At 42.2% G+C, this 19,050-nt stretch overlaps 1 protein-coding gene across 1 annotated transcript in view; it reads left to right on the forward strand.

Moving 5' to 3' along the window:
- Window positions 1-731: 731 nt before the first annotated feature.
- LOC145401738 (uncharacterized) overlaps window positions 732-19,050 on the forward strand; it is a 59,159-nt gene continuing 40,840 nt past the window's right edge. Inside the window, exons 1-2 of the mRNA XM_080273922.1 lie at window positions 732-854; window positions 16,591-16,770. Of these exons, the coding sequence (XP_080130048.1) occupies window positions 768-854; window positions 16,591-16,770 (267 nt within the window). The 5' untranslated portion in view covers window positions 732-767. The remainder of the gene's footprint in view (window positions 855-16,590; window positions 16,771-19,050) is intronic.

The raw sequence follows: 19,050 nt of genomic DNA on the forward strand, positions 1-19,050 counted from the left end.
TGGGAGGTAACCATATAAACAACGGTTATGTGTTCCCTACGTATCAACAAGTGGGTTGGCCGGGGATTAGTGCCCCTTCCCGTAAAACAGCTACCGGCAACTTAGTGAAACGCCTTCCCTTATTGAATCATGGCGTCTTGCTATAGATTATTATTATCATTGTTGACGCCGTACGTGAAAATAGTGCAGATACCGTGAACTGTTTGTTTAGAATTATATTTTAACTTGGACACCAGTTTTGCTTGGCTAATTAGATAAGTTCCTGCTGTTAAGGATATGGAGGTTTGGTTTTAGAAACTGCAAAACTTATCTCACCTGTTATCACTTTTTTTTTTCCTCAGAGTAAATGAAATGTCATTTTAATGTACGTTCTTTAATTTCAGAACATGGGTAGCACTTCACACACTCCACCGCCTAACACGCTTTATGAATTAACTAATGCACCAAATCCCCAACTTTATGAATTAAATGACAGTGATTTGCGACAGTACATTCCCACTGTTCCACCTACACCCCCTGATGAAATTTTTGATTCTCCAAATGCAGACTCACTCTCTGAACACAGTACACACAATATGCCCGTCTTACAGCAGAGCACCATTAACACGTTCAGCAACAAATCGTGTTCAGGTAAATCACATATGCCGTTAAGTGTTACAAATAGCACTATCCCTGTCGGACCTTCACTGCCAGTAAATCGACCATTATGCTCAGGTGACCCCACAAATCACACAGTAGACAAACCCTCCGTTAATCCTTCCCATCCCATGACTGTTGGAGGTCCTGGCACCACTTCAAGCTACAGTGTCCAGCTTATGACAGCACAGACGAAGACAGCGGTGCCATTTAATGAGGTTCGTGTTTTCATCGGAACCAAGTATTACACTAATTCTGGTTATTTTTCAGAACAGTTACACCAGTGAGTATGGCGGTGCCGTATATCTTCATCTTTTTCCGGAAGCGTGCACCAAATAAAGAATTTTTGAGACAATGTTCCTTCAACAGACTTCTTTGTTAGCTTGAGGTTTCTTTATTACAGTATATATATATATATATATATATATATATATATATATATATATATATATATATATATAGGCCTATCCCATTGGAACCCAGTGTGTGGACAGAACTGGGATTTTTCAAGTCTATAAAGTAGGGAACCCCCGAGTAGGGACCTATGAGCTTGGCGACTATGAGCCGATAGACGGAGGGCGGTATGCTTAGTACCCTCCCAGTGCCATGCCTCGTCCAGCACCCCTGGGATCCAATGGGTTAATGACTGGCAAACCTATCAGTCTCTTTAACCCATTGAGCCCAGTGTCCGGAATATTGGACAGAACTGGGATTTTTCAAGTCTTTACAAAGTAGGGAACCTCCGGGTAGGGACCTATGAGCTTCTCAACTATCTGCTGATAGGCGGAGGGCGGTACGCTTAGTACCCACCCAGTGCCATGCCTCGTCCAGCACCCCTGGGATCCAATGGGATATATATATATATATATATATATATATATATATACGGTATATATATATATATATATATATATATATATATATATATATATATGCAAACACTTAGGCTATGTGTACATATTAATTGTTAATCGTACTATGTTAGACTGAATAAAATAATATCGCGGAAGCAAGAGTAGACGTAAGCATATTGCAGGGATTAATGGGGACTATCCAAGCCTTTCATTACACATTGTGCTGCATAAACCTGTCTGACGGTAGCAATAATGTATCATGAAAGGCGTTGGACGACAAATGGAAACGTAAAATGTTTCAGCATTGGGTAATTTTTGGTTGTTAACGTCATTATATCTATCTATCTATCTATCTATCTCTCTATATATAAGCTTCGGTGAGACGTCTGTCAACGAAAGCTGTTCGGAGTTAACCATTTCACTCTGATTGCGCATTTTTGTTTGCTGAGACGATATATAGCTAAGGAGAGCACCGAAATGTGAAGAGATTATAGAAAACTATATAAAGCCGCTCCAACTAGGAAAAGTGTGTCTGTGGCTGAATATGAAATGGAAATATCGGGAATAATTCCCGGGTTGAAGGGGTTAGTTAGCTTGCCTTGGCGACTGAAGAGTACAGTAGGCTACTGCATTACTTTCATCGCATATTTACAGGACAGATGATCTCCATGTAGCTTTAATAATTTCACTTATTACTGCATAACTGCGCTTAAATTCATTACCCTACTATACAGTAACTGGTCAAATTATGAAGACCCTCCATATATCTGCCTATCTGTATATGTATGTATATACGTATTATATGCATATATTGTACAGTATATGACGATATATATATATATGCACACACACACACACACATACTATATATATATATATATATATATATATATATATATATATATATATATATATATAGTCTGTGTTTCCCGCCTTGACTACTTTTGAATAATCCCTGCAGCGTACATAGATTATATAGAGAATTGCTCCATGGATGTTTCAGGTGATCGAATTCCAGCCAAAAGAATTGTGAATGATGATATGCATGCATTCAGTTATGATTCAGCATATTAATTTTACTGATATAATGAAAGTTTTGTATTTATGCAGCGCAGATTTCATGGAAGTGTTATTTTTACCAACAATTGATAGAGCGTAGATTCAACAGTCGTTCAATATGATTTAATCAGGTACTGGTATAAACGTTACAGTGCCTTACCTTTGGTTAATACTCAAGATTTCACCATTGCGAGTAAATACACTGCCTCTAAACTTTTGACTCTAAGCCCAAATCCCACGACCACTGCCGCTAGAACTGTGACAGGCTACGCCATCCAAGCTGGCGAATGTCTGAAAAACGTGAACCAACTAGTCCACAAAAGAGGGGGAGTGGCACTACCCATCGGGAGAACGCGCGCCGACAAGTTGCTAGTGACCTCATGCACGGTCAGTCGTGATTGCGCAGGCATAACCGTGGTATACAGTAATTGCGCAAATGACTGAGGAGTATCCAACATGGTTTGGTATTTTCTCGTCAGTAATTACGCTTTTACAGTACAATTCTTCCTGACGGTTTATGGGAATGATTGTGCAATCATGGGTCTGTAAAAGGATCTCGTGTGAATTTTGGTCTTTTTAATGTCAGTCCATCATCATCCACAGTCTTCTTTTTATGTTCTTGAATAATGTAGCCAGGGAATAAGTGACGGTTTTTAAAATATGCCAGTGATTTTATCAGATTTGGAACAAACTTCGTGAAAGGAGTCAAACAAACATGAAGTTGGCTTTTTTTTTTTTTTTTATAGAACAGTCAGAGGTCATGGTCACAGGCCAAGATCAAATGTTCGGCTTTATAATTCCAAGTTGTTTGCTCTTTGATTTGGACCCAGTTTTGTTAAAGCGTTGAGGATCAGTGAAGGATGAAGCTGTTTAATTTTGAGCAGATGAAGAGAACACTTTAAGGAATTGTTGAACATACAGGATGGAAGTAATGCGAGTATAAGTGGCTGGGGAATGGCTAGGAGAAGGAGGGAGGTGAGAAGACAGGAAGAAATCAGTAGGATAGAAGTTGTGGAAGCAATGAAGAAAGTTAAACTGGGGAAAGCCCCAGGAATTGATGGAGTGTGTGGTGAAATGCTGAAGCATGGGGGAGAGATAGTAGTAGAATGGATGTGGAAGATGCGCATATTGGCCTGGGAGAAAGGTAGAGTCCCGGAGGATTGGAAGTCAGGTATAATTATTCCCATGTACAAAGGAAAAGGGGAAAAAGAAGTGTGTGGTAATCATAGGGGCATTTGTCATCTTAGTATAATACGAAAAGTGTATTGTAGGATACATATTGACAGAGTTAGAGAAAGAACAGAGGAATTAGTTGGAGAAGAACAGGGAGGCTTTAGGAAGGGAAGAGGTTGTGTTGATCAGATATTCATTCTTAGGTCTTTAGTGGAAAAGTTTCTAGAGAAGGGAAAGAAGTTGTATGCGGCTTTCATGGATTTGGAGAAAGCATATGACAGGGTGGATAGACAAGGATTGTGGAAAGTATTAAGAATATTTGGAGTAGATGGGAAGTTGTTGAATGCTGTGAAGAGTATGTATGATGGTGCTAAGGCTGCAGTGCGTGTGGATGGTGAACTAAGTGAATTATTCTCTTTGAAGGTTGGGTTGAAACAGGGATGTGTCATGTCTCCATGGTTGTTCAATCTGTACATGGATGGGATAATAAAAGAGGTACAAGGTAGGGTAGTGGATGTTGGAGTGGCCCTTGTGAGAGAGGATAGTGTTTGGAAACTCCCTATACTGTTGTTTGCTGATGATACTGTGTTGTTGAGTGAAGACGAAGGGGAGCTGCAAGGCTTGGTGGATGAGTTTGGGAGAGTGTGCAAGAAACGGAATCTAAAGGTGAATGTAGGGAAGAGTAAAGTGATGGTCTTTGAGAGAGGTGAAGTCAGCGAATGTACAGCGAGGTTGGATGGTGAGGAATTGGAAAATGTGAGTACGTTTAAGTACTTGGGTAGTGTGATGAGTAAGGATGGAGGTTTGGAGGGTGAAGTGCTTGAAAGGGTACAGCAAGGAAGAAAGGTTGCTGGTTCTTTGAAATCAGTGATAAGAAATAGGGAAGTGAGCATGGAAGTGAAAAAGTTACTGCATGACAGTATTGTGATACCAACTCTAACGTATGGAAGTGAAGCTTGGACGTTGTTGTAAGGACACAAGTCAAGAGTGAGAGCAGTGGAAATGAGTTATTTAAGAGGAGCCTGTGGAGTCACATGGAGAGGGAGGCTGACAAATGAGGATATAAAGGAGCGTTGTGGTGTGGATGTGGATGTGATAGGAAGCGTTATGAGGAACACACTGAGGTGGTTTGGCCATGTGGAGAGGATAGAGGGTGAAAGACTGACGAAGAGTGTGTATGTGAGTGAAGTGGAGGGGGGAAGAGGGAGGGGGAGGCCGAGGATGAGATGGAGAGGTATACGATAGGGGTGTGTGAGTTGGGAGCAGGGCAGTGAAATGGCGGGGGACAGGGCGACATGGAGGCGATTTGTTTGTGGCCACCCCAAACGGGATCGAGGCGTCTGGCACAAGGCAAGGTTAGCTCAGACATTTTTGATCGGTTCAGACCAAACTGGATGGACGGATTAAAGGTCAGACAAGGATGAAGCAATGTGATTTTGGATACGGTCAAAAGACAAGATCTAAGGTTCGGTCTTTTGACCGATTGTAGGGGGCAAGTGATGCACTAGGGGTACTCGTTATTATCACCTCATTTTTTGTGAGGGAGGGGAGAAAATGTGACGATTATATTTGTTGGAGGTTGGTGTACCAGGTTATTTGGTAGCGTCGCCCTAATCATTCCTGTAGTTACCTTAACTTCTGCAACTGAGGGACGTCGTTTGTAGTTTATTCCTATCAGCATATAATTTTATACAGTTTATGAGAGACTATAAGGCCTGGAGGAGTTTGAAACAATTTACATCAACCTGTTTACTGTCAAATGTCTTAATTTGCGGCAGCAGGGAAAAAAAAAATACAAAGGACGTTTTGCAGGAGAGAGAGAGAGAGAGAGAGAGAGAGAGAGAGACGAACACGTCAACACACGCTGAACTCATGAGGGTGGCAGGGATGTTGGGAGTGCTGGAGGTTTACGGACACCTTGGGCCTCACTCTGTAGTTTAGTTTGTTCGCATCAGCAGTACACTATATAGCCCTCCTCCTCGCTTGCATTTTGGTTAGTAGCCAGTGTACGGTACATCTTGTCATTAATTTTGTCGGCTTCTTTCAGGATTCCCACTCTTATAACCGTATTCCCTTGTGTTTTTTGCGTTGTTATAGACGATACCGACGTTTAATATTCAAGAGTTGAGTAGTGGATACTTTGTTAATATTGAACACGTTTTTCGTCTAGCTCGTTGTGTCGCCCATCCTTCTATATCACTCCTCGTGTGTCGTTTTTTCATTCTTACTTTGGTTTGCTCCTTTCCCCACGTCCAGTATCCAAATTTTTGTATCATTTTCATCCGATTTATCATTACTTGTTCATTCCTTCAGCTTTTCTTTCATTCCTGCTTTGTTTTGCTCCTTTTCTGTTTATTCCCACGTCCGGTATCCACATTGTTGTATCATTTTCAATTTTTCATCCGATTTCCTATTCGTTAATAACTTCAGCTTTATTTCCGTTTTACTCCTTTACTGCTATCCACCTTTATCATACCTTGCCAGTTTGTGTACAGATAATTTGTTACATTTGATTATATTGCGGAGATCCGTAAACTCCTGAAGTTATTGTGAACGTATAATATTTTTAAGATACTGCGTACTTAAAGGCTTAACCGGACATCATTCTAAATTTAGATACATACTATAACTGTAGCATGACTGCCATTATAGCGACGTGTGGCAACAGGACGATCTCACCTGCGTTACTTTCCACGGGATCACATACGGTGTAATTGTTTAGTCATGGCTCAAAAGCCAGCTCACTAGTGTACATACTATTAATTAAATTATGATGAAATTAAGTTGATTACTGTATTCTTTTGTTTCCGGGTATTGTGAATGCGAGCTCAGCGGTCTCGTCTGTACTCGTCTCGACTTGACGTGGACCTTTTGCGAGGCTAGCTACGTTACCTTTCTCATAACCGCTAATATTTTACAAGACTCATGTAATACTGAATACGATGACCTGAAATAAAGGCAGTGCTTGCGTATGTTTGATATTTTGGAGTTATTTTTCCCTATGTGATTGTGAGAGAGGTTGTAAATGCGTGTGAAAATATCGACCGAAAAAATCCAGTGTTGGTCTGTGAAACATGTTGGCGCCAGTCAGTACTTGTTATTTGGGCAACGTCGAGTACAGGCTTCTCATCCAGGGGAAGTTTGTTAGCATATGGTATTCAAGAGTTTCATTCTCTCGGTGTATATATATATATTTTTTCTGTGGATCACATGGGTTTTCACGTGTCCCGAAGTGGTTGAGTACTGAAAGTGAATATGAAAGTGACGAATTAATATGCCAGGTGGCCCGAATGTGGAAATCCGTCATCGGACGACTACGCATCGGAAGGGGTACTCAGAGCTGCTGTGAAATGCTATATCTAAAGCTTTAGTTGTAAATATGTAAATGATGCCTTTCAAATAGGCTGTTTGAATGAGAAGCAGGGTACAATGAGGTTTAAGAAAGCTCCATTACGAAGCACCGGCATGGAGGGTAGAACACCGCAAGCAGTGAGGAACGTGAAAGCTGAACACTCGAACCACACCATGAGCAAGCACCCTAAAGCGGGCAGGAAACATGGGAATGAGACATATGCATCGACAAGCCAGACATTCCCAATTAAGGAAGAGCTGGAGGTGAGGAGCTGTAAAAAGATTCAGCCTAAGTTGCCATTTATAAATTCATAGAGCAGTACGTTTGTGTTAATTGCACCAGGGTATTCATAGTTGTAAATAGTTTAGCAAATCACCTCTCCCCCCCCCAAAAAAAAAAGGAAATGACATGACTTCCGATTCTTGGAATAGCTACATTGTAGAAAGGACTTATGATGTATTGCGGTCTGTGGGGAGCGAGATAGTGATGAGTGATTTTTTAAAAAGTATGCTTAATACATATACAAACAAAAGTGGGTGGTGGGTCTTGACTTACACCTTCAGCAAATATACGGTAGTTATTACAAAATTCCGTAATTTTATGTGACTGATCTGATTCGTCAGTCTTTGCTAACACATTTGGAAAATGTATTGTCATATGTGAATAAAATTTTAAATAATATGAAAAGATCAAGGGGCAGTATTCATATTTCCATTTTCAACGTAAGCGGTGGCATTTGTATATTCTGTAGTGGGCAAAACTTTCTTGGAGATTGTTGTAGGCAAATAACCATACTCGGGGGAAAGTTTTTAGTAAGCAAGATGTAGTTCTCCAAGGCTCACAGTCGCTTACAATGAAAATATTGTTCACTTAGTAGAATATATCCTAGACTACGTCTTTACATATTGCAGCAGTTAGTTCTCCCGCAGCTGCAGCTCGGCAGGATTCTTATCTAGTCGTGACTTCAGGTGGAAGTGCATCCCGAGGGGAAAAATGTCGTACCGCATTAAATCATAGTCGTAATCTTTTATTGAAAATGGCTGGGTATGTTATTAGAATTGGCAATAATCGTCGAAATGAGTTGGGTGTCATTTAGTAATTACTTCTACCGGTCCTTAGTAAAATCTTTTCGCTGGGGAATCGCTGCTGTGAATGTGAGACTGTCGCTCCATTCTGAACTAGAACGTCTTCCGGATATGTATATCGTCAGGTTTCATTCATCCGATACCCTTGATCATTATGACCCATTGAATACTCACACAGCTCCTTCAAATTTACCAACATTCCGCGGGAAACGACAAATTGATGATAAAATATTTATATCCTACACACAGCTTGCATAACATTCACCATTATTACCACACCCCCACCACCATCCCAACATTTATCACTCCTGTACAACTTTATAACCACAGCTACAACCACAGTCAACTACCATTTCCATCACCTCCGCACGATTACAACCCCACCACCACTTCCTGATAAAATATTGCAACATCTGTCTTTTCCATAACTACATCACTACCACTGTCATCTGTCCCTGCCCGCATCACACCCGACATCACAACTACAACCTGTGCTTACATCACACGTCCCACCATTACTTCAACTACCTGCAACACATCCTCATCACTAAAATAACTGCTGCCGTTCACCTCAACATACCTTTACTTAAGCCCCACAGTTACAACCACCACCACTACCGCAGCCTCCACCTGCATCACACACATTACCACATTCCCTACCTACATCACATCACCTATCATTACCACAGCGCTCACCACTACCACACCGCACACCACTACCACAATCCACACCCTCACTACCGTTACCTCAGTAGTAGTAGTAGTAGGTGGGGCGTAACCTTTGTATCGGCGCCCGCTCCTTATCCTTTTGTCTTTTTTTATTACGGTACGCCGTGCTCTGATAACTTATTTTCTTTTAGTTTCCGCAGTTCATATATTGTTTTTCTGTTTTCCTTTACTTATTCTTTATTATTTCCAAACAGAAGTATGGTTTTGATTATATCTGTTCTGTTCTGTGGAAAAGACTTGCAATACGTTACCGTATTTTTGGGTCACTTCATTTAACCCTTCACAGTCTAGTATAAAGTGTCCTAATGTTTCATTTTCAAAATCGCACATCGGACACACTGTTTCCTCATTATTGTGTTTTTTCTCCAGTTTAAGTTCAGTGTGTTTGTTCGTGCTCTGAACAGTGTTGACGAATCCCAGTGTCTATCTATCTGTATATCTATCTATTGCCTTAATCCCGCACGGGGTGGCCACAAACAAATCGCCTCCACGTCGCCCTGTCCCCCGCCATTTCACTGCCCTGCTCTCATATACCTCTCCACTCCATTCCTCCATCTCATCCTCGGCTTCCCCCTCCCTGTCGCCCCCTCCACCTCACATACACTCTCCTCGTCAGTCTCTCACCCTCCATCCTCTCCACATGGTCAAACCACCTCTGTGTGTTCCTCATAACGCTTCCTATCACATCCACATCCTTACCACAAAGCTCCTTTATATCCTCATTTGTCAGCCTGTCTCTCCATGTGACTCCACAGGCTCCTCTTAAATAACTCATTTCCACTGCTGTCACTCTTGCCTTGTGTCCTTCCAACAACGTCCAAACTTCACTTCTATACGTTAGAGTTGGTATCACAATTCTGTCATGTAGTAACTTTTTCACTTCCATGCTCACTTCCCTGTTTCTTATCACTGCTTTCAAGGAACCAGTATATCTTCTTTAATTTCGTACTTCCACTGTCTGTAGTATTCTAGTGTGGTCTTGCCAAGTATTTCTGCTTTACATATTTGCGTCAATAATATTCACTTTTAATTTCAGTTTCTTTTCTTTTGCTAGTCCTTACTTTTTGTAGATAGCATTTTATTAATGTAGCCCAGCTTGTGCTTTGGTTTTCATGTTGATCAGAAAATACTGCTTCTACTAGTTTATTTGATCATCCAAAATGTATCTGACATATGATAATTTACTTTGTATGTCTGCTGTACATGAAGTTGACGTGCCAGTTTCAGCTCTAAGTGCACAACCTGGGGTATAATTTGGTGCTCGAAAGATTCTTTTATAAGCCATGTTTTCTATTAGGCCTATTTGAAGTTCGTTGATTTCGCCTTTGTTGATAAACATACTGTATAGCTTCTGTTGTGCAGCATACTTGGCAGAGCCACATTTTTACAGAATATTTTTCCTGTTTTCACTCGGTTGCAGCTTCTTGAGGTTATGGATGTTATCTGATATACATAGATTTCCGCCTTTTGTAGTTAATTTATGTTCTCTTATACAATCCTTTCAATCAGTAATGGTCACCTCGAGGTATTTTATGCTGTGTTACTTTAATATTATCAATTTCCTCCGGTTGTTCCTTTTCACCACCCTCACAACCCTTAAATTCACGATCTCCATTACCAAATCCCACATTGCCACAACCCACAGCCGCAGTCCGTACTATCGCTACTTATCCATACAACCGATCCGACCATCACTACCACAGCTCCCACCATTACCATTGATCCCACCACCATCACCGCCACTTTTACCACAAACCCCATCATAACCCCCACTGTTATCACAACAATACCAATATCAGATCCCATTACCATAACCCCACCATTATTAACCATTTCAACAGCGCCCACTATCATTACCACAGCCCCCACCATCACCACCCTCACTATTACCACAACCCCCACCATTACTGTAACCTCCACCATTATCACAACCCTCGCCATTATCACAACCCCCACCATTATCATTATCTCAACGGTTACCACAACTCCCACCACTATCATTATCACAACCACCACTACCACAGTCCCCACCACCACCATTACCACAACCCCCCACCACCACTACCACAGCCCCCCCACTGCTACTGCCACAGCCCCCCACCACTACTACCGCAGCCCCCCACCACCACTGCCGTAACCCCGACCGTTACTACAACCCTCTCCACCACTACCACAGACTCACCACTACCACAGCTCCCACCACCACTACCACAGCACGCACCACCACCACCACAGCTCCCTCTACCACTACCACAACGCCGACCACTACCACGTAACCCACCACCACCACAGACAATCCCAGCACTGCCATAACCTTCACAACCTCCACCACCACTACCACAATGGACATCACTGTCACATCCTCCACCACTGCTACTGCCACAACACCACCACTACTGCCACAACCTCCACCACCACTACTGCCACAACTTCCACCACCACTACTGCCACAACCTCCACCACCACTACTGCCACAACCTCCACCACCACCACTACTGCCACAACCTCCACCACCACCACTACTGCCACAACCTCCACCACCACCACTACTGCCACAGCCTCCAGCATCACGACAACAACGACCACCACTGCTACGTCACCCATTACCACCACCACTACTGCCACACCCTCCAGCATCACCACAACCACGACCACCACTACTACGTCACCCACTACCACCACCATTACCACAGCCAGTCCCTGCACAACCACAATCCTCACAGCATCCACAAACCCAACAATTATCACAACTCTACCCTTCTACTTTTAATATACTATAGCACTAGCCGTGTGTGTGTATGTGTGTGTTGGGCAGCCGAAACTATACATTCAGATCGCACCAAAAATGGCACAAAAATCTCAAAAAATTCTCTGATGTGAAAAAATTGGTCCCATCACGATTGAAAAACTTTAACCATATTTAATGAGCGATCACATTTTGACCAAAAAACGCTACTCCCGCCGCCCGGCGTAGGATCTCCGTAGATTTTTTTTCCCCATAGGTAGGACTTAAGATACACTCTAGGCCTAGTAGTAGCCGTGTGTCTGTGTGTATTTCGGACTTGCGTTCGGACAACTTGGGTTCCAATCCCGAAGCTGCAAATAACACGATCAGTTGGTTAGCTGCAAAAAATCCAAGCGACAACGTTAGACTAGAACAGCACATACGCGGATCATCGTGGACCTTCTATGTCGCCTTGACGGTCGATAGTGACAATGTTACACTTTAACAGCACATAAGTGCGAGAGCCCTCCGCAGGAGCAAGTGCGAGGGGCCCGAAGGGCCCACGAGCACTTGTCCTTACCTATAGTACAGACCCCACCACTGCCACAACTCACCCATTGCCATAACCATACTGATATCACAGCCATACCGTAACAACCTCACTTACCTCATCCATAACAACCCCCACTTACCACAACCATAACAACCCCCACTTACCACAACCATAACAATCCCCACTGACCACAACCATGACAGCCCCCACTGACTACAACCATAACAACCCCACTTACCACAACCATAACAACCCCCACTGACCACAACCATAACAACCCTACTTACCACAACTATAACAACCCCTACTTACCACAACCATAACCCCTACTTACCACAACCATAACAACCCCCACTTACCACAACCATAACAGTCCCCACTTACCACCATTACAACCCCCACTTACCACAACCATTACAACTCCCCACTTACCACAACCATAACAACCCCCACTTACCACAACCATAACAACCTCCACTTACCACAACCATTACAACTTCCACTTACCACAATCTTAACCACATCCACTTACCACAACCATAACAGTGCCACTTACCATAACAGCCCCCAGTTACCACAACCATAACAGCCGTCAACCCCTACTGTTACCACAACCATAACTCCCATTGTTACCACAACCATAACAACTCCCACTGTTACCACAACCATAACAACCCCCCACTGTTACCTTAACCATAACAACCCCACTTACCACAATCATAACCCCCACTTATCACAACCTTAACAACCCCCACACCACAACCATAACAACCCCCACTTACCACAACCATAACTCACAGTTGCTACAATCAACAACCTCCACTTACCACAACCATAACAACCCCCACTAACCACGACCATAACAACCCCCACCAACCACAACCATAACAACCACTAACCACAACCATAACAACCCCACTTACCACAACCGTAACAACCCACTTACCAGTCGTAACAACCTCCACTTACCAGTCATAACAACCTCCACTTAACACATCCATAACAATGCCACTTACCATAACAACCCCGTTACCACAACCATAACAACCCCTACTGTTACCACAACCATAACAACCCCTACTGTTACCACAACCATAACAACCCCCAGTTACCACAACCATAACAACCCCACTTACCACAACCATAACAACCCCTACTGTTACCACAACCATAACAACCCCCACTGTTACCATAACCATAACAACCCCACTTAACAACCCCTACTGTTACCACAACCATAACAACCCCTACTGTTACCACAACCATAACAACTCCCACTGTTAACCATAACAACCCCCACTGTTACCATAACCATAACAACCCCACTTACCACAATCATAACCCCCACTTACCACAATCATAACCCCCACTTATCTCAACCATAACAACCACCAGTTACCAAACAATGTCCACTTTCACAACCTTAACAACCCCCACATACCACAACTGTAACAACTCAGTTACTACAATCAACAACCTCCACTTACCACAACCATAACAACCCAACAACTCCCACTGTTACCACAGCCATAACAACCCCTACAGTTATCACAACCATAACATCTCCACTTACCACAACCATAACAACCCAACAACTTCCATTTACCTTAACTATAACCTCTTCTGCCCATATACCACAACTGTAACAATGCCTTCTGTTATCACAGCCATTACAACCCCACTTACAACAGCCATAACAACCCAACAACCCCCACTTACCACAGCCGTAACAACCCCCCCACTGTTACCTCAATAAACCACCTCCACTTGCCACAACCACAACAGCCCCTGTTACCACAATCAACAACCTCCTCTTACCACAGCCATAACAAACCCCACTTACCACAACCATAACAACCACCACTGTTACCACAATCAACAACCTCCACATACAACAACCATAAAACCCCCATTACCAATCAACAGCCTCCTCATACCGCAACTGTAACAACCCCCACTGTTACAACAGCCATAACAACTCCACTTACAACAACCATAACAACCCCCACTGTTACCATAGTCAACAACCTCCACATACCATGACCATAACAGCCTCCCCTGTTATCACAACCATAACAACCCCACACACCACAATCATAAGAACCCCACCTACCACAACCATAACCCCATCAACCACAACCATAACAACCTCCACTTACCACAACCATAACAACACCTACTGTTAACACAACCATAACAACACCTACTGTTAACACAACCATAACAACCCCCCTTACCACAACCATAACAACCCCCCTTACCACAACCATAACAACCCCCCTTACCACAACCATAACAACCCCACTTATCACAACCATAACAACCCTCACTGTTACCACAGCCATAACAACCCCACTTACCACAGCCATAACAACTCCCACTTACCACAACCATAACAACTCCCACTTACCACAACCATAACAACTCCCACTTACCACAATCAACAGCCTCCATTTACCACAATCATAACAACCCCCATTGTAACCACAACCACAACAACCCCCACTTACCACAACCATAACAATCCCCTCATGTTACCACAACCATAAGTCCCCTTGTGTTACTACAACCATAACAACCTCCACTGTTACCTTAACCATAACAACCTCCACTGTTATCACTGCCGTAGTATCCTCTACTTACTGCAACTAAAATGGCCCATTACCACAACAATAACCCGCCATTTACTACTACCGTAAGCCATTATCACAACCATTACATCCTCACTTACCATAAGCAAAATAACCCCACTGTTATCACAACCATAAATACCCCATTTACCAGTCATAACATCCTCAGTGTCATCCACCACAGACTCATTGTGTGAATTATCATGAAAGTGCTTGGGTGGAATACCATACCCTAATTAATTGTTTTGATGCAGGAGAGAGATGCCTTCGCATTATGACACCAATATAACTTTGTGGTGGAGCAGTGAGCACATATATGCATGCCACACTTGATCAGCTCTTGAAGCCATCGTGTGGATTTGGCATCGGATTTAACATTTTTCACCTGGCATCAAGGTCAAGGTTGATGTCTGGGCCTTGAGACTGAGGCCAGGCCTCAGCTCCATGCCAGCCTTGGAGGGAGTGGCTTCTTTAATATACAGTAAAACCTCGATATAACGGACTTCAGTAGACTGGAATTCGCTTGTATTGGAAACAAGGAGCTACTGAACTAAATTCCCATTGGCTAAATCTGAAAAAGTCCGATAAAGCCAGAAGCATTCCAGATTGCCTGCCACTTCAGCTATGTTCACCACAATAAGGTAAATAAAAGACATGGTTATCAGTGTACAGTACAGTATTATCATACCGGTATATATTACACCATTTGATTAATGTAGTAAAGTTAACATAGTACCGTACAGCACAGCAGTGGTAGTCAGAACAGTTTAAAAACCGTTCGTGCGATCCAAACTAATGTCTGATGTACCGAAAAAAGTCTGGGTTAGCAGGGGGAAGTCCGGATGTCACTTTTATTAAAATTTCACATTTTTCGGAATGGCTTGGGCCCAAATTAGTCTGTTATAGTGAGGTCTTACTGTATATGGAATTGCTATTAGTGTTTGTGTTAGTTTCACTGAAATTTTATTATATACAGGTATATGAAAATATTTAATACTGTGCTCTGCTAATAGCCTCCAAACTTGTAATTTTTTAATCATAATGATAATACAGTGATCCTTGCTTTTCGTGCACTTGGCTGTAGCAGTTTTTATTATCACTGCAAGATGAAAATCTGCACTCCTGTTATCACACTTTTTTTGGCACAAATTTATCGTGCACCTGAGGTGGTTTCTCTTGAGAATGATGGTGCAGTGTCTGTGGTTTCCAGTGGCATTGAGGGATACATCGGCCATCCTCTCCGAGTTATCCTTGGAGATGGAGACCACTAACTCTCCATCCCTTAGGTTCAGAACCCCTTACCTCAAGCCTGTCTCAGGTCTCTATGGTACATGTTTCTTCCTTAGTGTGCCCTTTTCATCACTGTCTCCTAAACTACTTACTTATGTGTGTTTCTGATACCATAACAGTATGTAGCTTTTTATTAAGTGGATCTAAATTATTGTAAAAGGGAAAATTTTGGATTGCAGTTGGGATGCCTGATACTAGTTAGGTTAAATCCCATAGGTTCTGTGCTTTCTTTATCATGCAGTTTCGTAATCATTCATCATGCTTGGTACCAATTATCCATGATAACCGAGGGATCACTGTACCGGTACCGATAATGGTAATATTTTTGTGTAGATTGGACTGTTGTGTAGTATGGTTTAAAGTAGACTAATGATTTTGTGCTAATTGTAGGATTTTGGTGTCCCCAAGATGGTGGTACTCGGGCAACCTCTCATGGTTGCCTAATGGAATGGTGGCCTTTGAGATGATCAGGGCAATGATGGTAGTGATGGTGATATGTTACAGATTCAAGATGATGCTGCTGCAACCCAGCCACCATCCCCAGATTCAGAGTCAGTGAACCATCCCCAGCCACCACCACCATCAGAGTTACCACAAGGATCTCAGCTGCTGCCAGCCAATGTCACTCAAGCAATGGGACTCACTTCAGATGGGTTTACACTCACAACCTTCACCATGCCAAAGGTTAATGAGAGATGGTTACTTGGCAAACCGGTTGTGCCATTAGTTACAGTATATAGCTTCTTTGCAGCAGCGATGTGCATTTTAACATTTCATTCTGGTGCGGTACAGATGATTGTACAGCACTTGATTAGAGAACCCTTTTATATCTTCACTTACCACTTATTGTAATTGCATCTGTTTCTTTGTCAGGCTACCAGAAAGATTATTCATCATAGGAAAGGCTTTTTGTAGTGAAGGAGTTACAGAAGATTGAATGGAGTGAATGGGGAATAAAAGACAGAATGACGATTACTGTAAACATTCAAGAGGATGGAAGGAAGAATTGTAGGTAAAAAGATAAGGTGAAAAGATGATTATGGAAGAGGATAGAAGGAAGAGTATAAGGTAGAAGAATAACTTGTTGTGGTGATGGCCCCAGGCTTATATGAACATGAATCTTGTGGACTCTAGGAAAGTTGCATTTTCGTTGCAGTCCACCATCCTCCTTTTGGGGTACAGTATAGAGAGGTAGCTTAGGGACATTAGTATGACAGAGTAGCAAAGCATTTGCATAATTGTATTAGTGGCACCACTTAAAGGTGTCCTTCTCCAGTAATGAGGCGGGAGAATATAGGCAGTGGATATTTTTCATTCTTGGTGGATTCTTGGGATGGCAGTGACATTTAGCATCAAATACCTGCAAGTGAGATTTTGCAAATTTTTTGGCTCTAGTATTGTATTTGAGTTTTGTTTATTTTATTTTATTTTATTTATTTCAATGTGGATGTGACGAAAGCATTAGGAGAAATGCATTGAGGTGGTTTGGCCATGTGGACAGGATGGAAAGTGAAAGTCTAACTAGGAGAGTATGTGAATGAGGTGGAGGAAGGGGGAAACCAAGGATGAGATGGAGGGATGGAGTAAAAGAAGAGGCTGCAAGTTGGGGTGAGGGAGCCCAATGACAGGGGGCAGGGCAACATGGAGGTGATTTATTTGTGGCCACCCTTTATGGGATTGGGGTGTCTGGCTATTGATAGTTAGAGATGAAAGCCTTGAAACTCCAAAGATGATACTTCTTTTGTTGCAGATCTTAATGCAAAAGCTTATGAGAGTAAGATAACACTTGCATTATTGCAGATTTTATACTCTAGTTAGCTATAGGTTAAATGGTACTACTGTATATACAAACTAATATTTGAGGAAGGCATTTTGTATACCAGTAATTGTTATTTATCGAGTACGATGTTACACAACATTTTAATGTTCTAGTCAGACATCAAGACATGCTTGGCAGAAGTTTTACCTTAACATCCAGAAAGTTAATTAGCATATCTACTCCCCCCCCTTTTTTTTTTTTTCTGTGCTGATTCTTTGTGTGGTACTTAACCTCCCCTAAGTCATTTTTAAAAAATCAGTGTAAAGTAGCTTATATCTCACTTGAGGCTTGCAGCTTGGCCCACGCTGACCTTCATTGTGACTCGTATGAGGTGTGTAGCATGGCAAAGGTTAACCTGTTGATTGCACAATTACCTTTTTTTTTTATCCCACCATGTGGTGCACAAAAAAAAAAAATATATATATATATATATATATATATATATATTTTTTTTTTTTAGCTTTGGTTATTATAAACTTGAAGATAAACATCCAGGACATCATCAGGTAAAAAAAAAAAAAAAAAAAAAAAAATCACCGTCTTTGCATAGCGCCGTGTGTAAGTTTGCTTAATGGTGCAATGAAAAAAATTAGACAAAAATTTTGTTTAGTAAAGATAAACATCCAGGGCTTCATTTGGTGAAAAAGAAAAAATCTCTCTCTCCGTCTTTGCTTAGCGCTATGTGTAAGTTTGCGTAGGGGTGGAGTAGTCAGCAGTGATGCACAGCCACTGGAAGATTAGTACAGCCTGAGCTGTGGCTCTTATTTGTGCCCCCCCAGTTAAATAATTTACTGGATCCACTCACTTGATTTAGTGCTGTTCTCGAGTGGCTGCCCTTTCCTCTCTTCCTTCCTTCCTCTTATGTCGTTCATTCCTTCATTCTTTCATTTTCTGTCTACGGGCAACCCTGCACTGAGTGACAGGCCAAATGGTTTCTTGCACACCAGGAAACCATTTGCTATGCTGAGTGGTAACCATATAACCAAACTATGGCATCTGGTGGTTAAGTGGGTAATTAAAGCGCTCCAGTCGGGTTGAATCTGTGTTGGTTCATAATCCAAGGGATGGTTGGGGTTTATTGCTCACGTAATGCCACTCAGGGATGAGTGAGGCTAGTCACTTTCATCTTAACTGTCAGGACTAAC

The sequence above is a fragment of the Coenobita brevimanus genome, chromosome 6 (assembly GCF_032717465.1).
Source record: "Coenobita brevimanus isolate Jiangsu-jjx chromosome 6, ASM3271746v2, whole genome shotgun sequence".
Lineage (NCBI taxonomy): Eukaryota > Metazoa > Arthropoda > Malacostraca > Decapoda > Coenobitidae > Coenobita > Coenobita brevimanus.